Here is a 7,141-nt window from a genome sequence, read left to right as displayed (position 1 = left end):
GCTCCCTACGCCCCCGTGGGCTGGAGCCCAGCCGTGCCGCCCCCATACTGGCCCAGCATGACCCTGCCCCAACTGGGGCCTCCACTGGTGTTCGCCGACCCCAGCAGCACCCCACAGAGCCCAGCGCTGGGTTGCTCGGAGCCGGCGGCCTTTGCTGCACTGCCCGCGCCACCCTTCGTTGCTGCTGCCCCTGAGGCACCAGCAGCCACCCAGGCTTCTGCTGCAGCTCCGCATGCAGCCACTGATCAGCCCCCAGCCAAGACGAGCAGGGCATCCGACCCCCGGCGGCAGGCGCGGCCTGTGGAGAGGCCTTCAGCTGCCCCCACTGCTGCTACTGCGCAGGCTGCGAAGGAGCTGCCGGCTGCTACCGTGAAGGACCCACCGGCTGCACCCGCCCAAGCCAAGGTGCTAGCGGCTGCTACCGTGAAGGACCCACCAGCTGCTACCACCGAGACTGCGAAAGAGCTGCCGGCTGCTGCAACCGGGCCCGTGGAAGAGCCCCCTACAACCAGGGAGCTGCCTCCCGCCTGTCCCCCGGCAAAGCCCGCCAGGAACCCGCCAGGAGCCGTGCCGGCACAAGCCCACCCGGCGCCTCGCCCCCCTGCCAACCGTGAGACCGTCTGCGGGAGAGCGACGGGGGCGCGAGAGGGTGCCAAGCCACCTGCTGCCCGGCCCTGGAGACACCGGCCCCTGGCCCGCCCCACCCAGCCCAGCGGCTGCGAGGATATTGTCCAGGCCTTCATCAGCGAAATCGGTGAGCCGGGCGCCATGGCCCGGGAGGTGTGGGGGGTCCTGTGCCGTCGGCCTGTGGGGCCATGTCTGTGAGGTCCCGCAGGAGTGATGTGCTGGAAGCACAAAACAGGGTTGAGTCATGTCTTTCTCTCTCCCCCTCAGGCATTGAAGCCTCCGACCTGTCCAGCCTGCTGGAGCAGTTTGAGAAGACGGAAGGTGAGGACCCTGCGGCCCCTCCCCAATCTCCTGCGGCTCTGCGAGGAGCGGCCCCGGCCTCATCCTGGTTCTCGCTGACTGATGTTGGGTCCTGGCTCGGGTGGTGCTTCCCTGCCATGCCCAGACCTCTGCAGCCCTCATTTCCAGGCTCGCAGCGGTTGCTGGTGCCGCCTGAGCCATGGGTCAGTCTGGGGATGCAGCATGGCACGCGGGAGCTCCAGTCCCCAGGTCGCGGCGCGTGCCGGGCAGGAGACACCTCGATGGGCGCTCTCATCTGCTTGCCGCACCACGGACTGCTGGATCTCCCTCCCAGCCACCCCGAGCCTGGCCCGTGACAGGTTTCTCCTCTCTCTTTCCAGCCAAAAAGGAGGAGTCTGGAGTGGAGGGGCCCAAAGACAAGCCATCTTCCAGCAGTGTGGGGTGAGTGCTGGGGGCTGGTTCATGCCAACGTGGTGTGGGGAATCTGGTCTCTGTCATGTAATAGCAGCGCGAGATCTAGAGGCGCTGCGGGTGTCTGGGCAGCGGGTCCCCACCTGGGGCCCTTGGCTGACATCAGGGAGCCTGCGTGCCCCCTTCGTGAGTGTCTGTTCCCTCCCTGTGTGGACCCAGGAGCTCTGACCTGGAGGCCATGGGCCTCCACAGCCAGCACTGCGGGGTCCAGGACCCCGACCGGCTCACGCTGCGCGTGGCAGCTGCATGTGATAGCGGCTTTTCCCCTTCCGCAGAGCGGAGCCGCAGCAGGACAAGAAGTCCCTGGACAGCCTGCAGGCTCCCGAGCTCGCCAACGTGGCAGGTGAAGCCCCGTGGGGGTGGGATCAAGGGGTCCTGTGGGGGGTGGGCCAGAGCCACCAGGTCCGTAGGGCCCGGGGCGGTCTGTCGGGTGTCGGGGAAAGGCTGAGTGGGTTGGGAGGCCCCAGGCATGGCGGGAGGGGGCGCGGGGTGCACAAGGTGCCTGTGCCCCACCCTGATCCCCTCTGTCCCCACAGGCCTGACCCCACCAGCAACACCCCCCCACCAGCTGTGGAAGCCCCTGGCCGCCGTGTCGCTGCTGGCCAAGCCGCGGTCCTTGAGCACCGCCGCCCTGGAGGGCACCCAGAAGACAACCAAGCTCATCGAGGCCCAGCCACTGCCCCATGGCAAGCCCCGCGGGAAGCCCCTGCCCGCCACGCCCCCCGCCTCCAGCCACGTGGGTGCTGGAGACCATGACTACTGCTTCCTGGGCAGCACCGGCACGCCGGAGCTGGGATCGCGCTGGAACGTGAAGCATCACGCGGACATCACCATCAAGCCCATCACCTCCCTTGCCCTGCGGACGCAGGATCGGCCTGGCCCCTCACTACCTGCTGCCAGTGCTGCCCTGGATGCCCCTGGGGCCAGCCGCAAGCCACTGGATCACCGGACTAGCACCCCAGGCAGGGGCAGCCCCCCCGCCTCGGTGCTGCTGTCTCCGGACGCGTCCCCCTGCCGGGACAAGGAGACACGGACTCCCAGCGCGCGGCCCCCGCGCTCGGGTGCCAAGAGGGCCGTACGCTGCTACCGTGTGCGCCGGGACTCGGGCAGCCCCCCAGACGGCACCTGGCGGCGCCAAGCCAGCCGCTCCTTCAGTGCCAGCTCCAACGGGGGCAGCGAGGCGTCCTCTTCCTCCTCCTCCTCTTCCTCCGCCTCTTCCTCGCGGTCCCGCTCCCGGTCCTCGTCCCCCCCACCCAAGCGGTGGCGCAGGTGAGTGGTGGCACGGCTGGGCTCTCCCTGCTCTAGGGTGGGTGCACGTGGTGGGTTTGTTGCGGGGCTTTCACAAAGCCCCGGAGCTGCCCCCGTGGCCCTCGGCCCTTCTAAGTTCTCTTCTAGCGTCTCATTGACAGGTGAAGAGAAAGGCGATAGGGGCTTATTACTGACTGCTGCTCATCAGACGAGAACTGGGGCCACCGCGTGACACGAGTGGGCTGGCAGTTTTAAAGCAAGCACCAGGACGTTTCCTCCAGTTTGGGATTAAAAGGGGAACTCGTGGTCCCCAGATGCGCTGGGAGCCGAGAGCTCGGCCAGGTTCACACGGGTTCAGGCACATGGTTGGAGAAAAGGAGCATTGGTCACTATTGAGCAGGGAGCGTGGGGCACGACCTCTGTGTCAGACCTGCCTGGACTTTAAAGGCTGCAAGGGAGAGAGGAAGGGGAAACCCTGCTCGGACCCAGCCCCTCTCTTGTCCAGCCTCTGCTCTCTGCTGCCACGTGACACTGGGCAGGTGGGACCCAGGTCTGACCCAAGACAGGGCAGCTCTGATGCTCTTCTGCCTGGTGCTACCTGCCTGGCCAGGGCTTGCAGCTGCTGCAAGGGTCGCCCAGGGCTTATCCATCCCACAACAGCAAGAGCTGGGGGTGCTGCTTGGCTATGTTGCCCGGCGTGACTAGATGCCCCCAAGGACCACCCACCCCAGGGTTTGTGCTGCTTCTGCCTGAGCCCAGCCTGCTGGTACCTGGCTGGGCTGCCCTGCTGGGGCTCCAGAGCTGCCTGCATTCAGTCTCTCTGGCCGTCTCCCTTCTGCAGGGCTCTGGGTGCCCCAGTCTCCTGTGGGGTGGGAGGAGGCTGTGGGGAGCCTGGCACCAGGGGGACCCTCTGATGCCCCAGCCCATCTTCCACCCCTGCTGCACTCCAGGCTTGGCTGCCCCTTGCCCTGGAGCATTGGTCTTCCCTGGTGCATGGGGTGCTTGTGCCTTAGCTTTGCTGCCTGGAGTCTCCCAGGCAACTCCCTCACCCGTGTCCATGGTGAATCCAGGCCTCTGGCTGGGGGGCCTGCTCTGACCAGTCTGGTGTAGGCAGGTGTGGCCCCTGCTGCTGCCTTCCCCCTCCATGGGCCCCAATCCTGGGTTGGGCTGCTCCTGGTAGATGCATGCTGCAAGCTAATGGTCCCCGGAGGATCATGGCCCAGCAGGGAAGGAGCTACCAGCTGTGGCTAAGCTTGGCCTGGGCAGAGGGGACATGGCCCTGGCCCCTGCCTGGTTCAGCATGACCCTGATCCTGATGAGCCCCGTTGCCGGCAGCGCCAGAGCAGTGCTTGGGGGTAGCTGGGGCTTCATGGCCGGCTCTCTCCCTACAGGGCTTTTCCTGTGCATTGTGGGGGCATCAAGCGTATGGTTGCCCTCCCGCAGCATATGCCAGTGGGGGAGGCTGTGGGCCACCTGGGTGGCAGAGACAGGGTTAGCTTGCCCACTGGCATCTTGCAAAGCTGCCCTGGGTAGGTCCCCCCTTCCTGCCCTGGGGCAGGTGGAGAGCAGGGCATGTCTGCAGGGGGTAAAGGCAGTGTCCTCGGGGGCTGTACTGTAGGCAGGACTCTGGTGGGCCAGAGCCTGGGACCGTGGAAAGCAGCCCAGCTGCGTTCTGGCAGCAATGCTGTCCAGTGGCACTGATTTGGCAGCAAGTAATAGCCGGCTTGTGCTATCATTAGGTTTCAGAGTGAACGGCCTCTTAAAACATGCTGCTGTTCTGAACTTTCTGCAGACCAGGGCTGGTGCTGCTGCACCTGCCGCGGCGCTGGGCTGTGCAGTGGGGGCTGCCGCGGGGTGGGGGGGCAGCACCAGGGTGGGAAGATGCGCACGGCTCAGCGTGCCCTGCACTCGCCCCAGGTACCGGCCGCGGCGCTCCTCCTGCTCCCGCTCCTCCTCGCCCTCCAGCGCCGGGTCCTGCGGCAGCTCCCGCAGCAGCTCGTCCTCGTCCTACTCGTCCCGGTCCCGGTCCACATCCCGCAGCCGGTCCCGCTCCCGCTCCCTGTCGCCCTGCAGGAGGCACAGCCGGAGGAGGCGGTAAGAACGCGCCAGGCCCGGGGCCCCGGTCTCCACTGCCCCAGCCAGGAGCTGCGCCTGGTCTTCCACCCCTGCCTGGGGTCTCTGGCGTCTGCCCTGTGGGCTTGCTCTGAGCAGCCATCTTGCCCCGTTTCCTGGCCCAGGAGAGCAGGGATCCAGCCGGGCAGGGAAGGCCTGGCTGGTCTTCTGGGGCTGGGCATGGTTCTTCTCTTGTTTGCTAGGCCCAGGGGGTGGCCTGGTCCTCCCGTGCCCTTGCTATGGATTCTGGGCTTGTCTGTGCTGCCCTGGGCAGCATCCAGCCGCCCCGCTCACACGCTGCTGTCTCTGCCTGCAGGTACAGCTACGACTCTCAGGACCACTACCAAAGGCAGAGACTCCTGCAGAAGGAACGTGCAATAGTGAGTGTCAGGGCCTATGCCCGGCTGGGGGTAGCCCTGGGGCAGGGCCTGCCCCGGAGGGGGCATGGGTTTGGCCCTGCGGCAGTGCAGGACGCTGCCATAGCTGTTCCCATGGCCTGGCACAGGGGCAGCGCCTACTGTGCCATCATGGCTGGATGCAAGTTTCAGGCTCCATTTGTAGGATCTCAGCATTGTGGGGCTGGCAGGGACCAGCCCAAACCCCATGTCCGACCTCGGAGCCACACAACACAGTTGCTCCCAACACAGCTGCAAGCATCGCCCCTGCCCCTGGGAAAGCAGGGGGCTGCAGCCGCCAATGTCCTGTTGCTGCCAGGGGTGTCATGGGCACTGCAGAGAGCCCAGGCCAGGCCATGCCCCTGCTGCAGAAGACGGCAAAATCCCCCAGTCTGGACCAGTCTGAGCAGGGGTAAATCTTGCCCCAGTGCAGCGTGGGGCTGAGCCCAAGCACAGGGGCAAGACCCTCCAGCCAGGACCCTGCGGGGTTGGTGCAGCAGGAGCATTGGCACAGTCCAGGCCTGGGAGGTAGCACTGATGCCCCCTCACCTGGATCAGGAGATGATGCTGAGGCTGGGCTTTGCCTTGATGCCAAAGCCCAGGTAGAAGCAGCCCAGACGGGGTTGGGGTGGCAGTGGGTGCATGGAGGGGCTTCAAGGGCCATTCAGCCTGTCCTGGAAAGGGCAGGGGCAGCTAGTAGTAGCTGACGGCCCCGAGTGTCGTGTCCTCTCGTGCAGGAGGAGAGGCGGGTCGTCTTCATCGGGAAGATCCCCGGCAGGATGACGTGCTCGGAGCTGCGGCACCGATTCTCCGTGTTCGGGGACATTGAGGAGTGCACCCTCCACTTCCGCTCCGAGGGGTGAGCGAATGGCGGGGGCTTGGCTCTGTTGTAGGCACACGTGGGGAGGAGGCAAGGGCAGGGTATGGGGCTGTCAGGGCTCAGGCGTGACGCCCTCTCATCCCCTGGCAGCGACAACTACGGCTTCGTGACATACCGCTACGCCGAGGAGGCCTTTGCTGCCATCGAGCGCGGCCACACGCTACGGCGCCCAGATGAGCAGCCCTTCGACCTCTGCTTTGGTGGGCGCCGCCAGTTCTGCCGCCGCAACTATGCTGACCTGGGTGAGCCCCCGCTTTCACCCCTGGCCCTGGGCACAGCCCCCTCGTCCCTGGGCAGCCCATGGATGTGGCCACAATTTGCCCCACCCCCCTTGATTCCCTCCACCCCCCCACCTGGTTCTCTGCAGCCAGGTGTGCGGCTGATGCATATGCCCCCACCCCACGCTCCAGCGGCAGCAGCAGCGTTGCTCTGCCTGGGCACAGGGCAGGGAGCCAGGACTTCTGGGTTCCTTTGCTGGCTCATGGCAGGAGGGTTCGGCCCCCGTTCCCTGTGCCCCCAGAGCGTGGCCCTTCCCCCTCTCCCCCCCCAGCTCACGGCAGCACTGTCTGCTTCCAGACTCGAACCGGGAGGACTTCGACCCGGCTCCCACCCGCAGCAAGTTTGACTCTCTCGACTTCGACACCCTGCTGAAGCAGGCGCAGCGCAGCCTGCGCACGTAGCCCCGGCTCCTGGCCCCACCCCGCGGCCCCTGGTTTTCTAAAGAAATGCAAAAAAAAAAAAAACAGGGAAAAAAGCCTCATCAGGCCGACTTCTGGTTTTCAAGGAGTTTATTTTATCGGATGCTTCCCGGGTGTCCTCTCCCAGCAGTGCCACATGGCTAATAAACCTCCGTGCCCACCCCCGCCCGCTGCCTCCCTCCTTCCTGCTGCTCAGCCCTGGCTCTGCGGAGCTGGGCACTCGTGGCCTGGGGCAGGGTCACGTCCTACCCAGGGGAGCAGCAGAGGCAAAACAAGGCCCATGGGGTGGACGTCCAGGGGCCCTGGTGAGCCAGGCTGGCTCTGCCGTGGCCCTGGGACCTGCACCCCCTCGCAGGGGTGGCTGAGGCTTCCCCTGGGCCAGGGTAGCAGAGAAAGACTTAGGGTCTGCC

General features: G+C 66.1%; 1 protein-coding gene across 1 annotated transcript in view; it reads left to right on the top strand.

The window, feature by feature from the left end:
• Positions 1 to 6,896, top strand: part of PPRC1 (peroxisome proliferator-activated receptor gamma, coactivator-related 1) — a 13,185-nt gene extending 6,289 nt beyond the window's left edge. Inside the window, 10 exon segments of the mRNA XM_019502139.1 lie at positions 1 to 754; positions 895 to 948; positions 1,308 to 1,368; positions 1,674 to 1,741; positions 1,935 to 2,667; positions 4,564 to 4,740; positions 5,075 to 5,138; positions 5,891 to 6,012; positions 6,124 to 6,275; positions 6,610 to 6,896. The exon segment at positions 1 to 754 is cut by the window's left edge and continues 1,971 nt beyond it. Of these exon segments, the coding sequence (XP_019357684.1) occupies positions 1 to 754; positions 895 to 948; positions 1,308 to 1,368; positions 1,674 to 1,741; positions 1,935 to 2,667; positions 4,564 to 4,740; positions 5,075 to 5,138; positions 5,891 to 6,012; positions 6,124 to 6,275; positions 6,610 to 6,713 (2,289 nt within the window). The 3' untranslated portion in view covers positions 6,714 to 6,896.
• Positions 6,897 to 7,141: the final 245 nt, after the last annotated feature.

Source organism: Gavialis gangeticus, unplaced genomic scaffold (genome assembly GCF_001723915.1).
Source record: "Gavialis gangeticus isolate Ggan-Ray unplaced genomic scaffold, GavGan_comp1, whole genome shotgun sequence".
In the NCBI taxonomy this organism is placed as follows: domain Eukaryota; kingdom Metazoa; phylum Chordata; order Crocodylia; family Gavialidae; genus Gavialis; species Gavialis gangeticus.
This window is presented reverse-complemented; position numbering and strand designations above follow the sequence as displayed.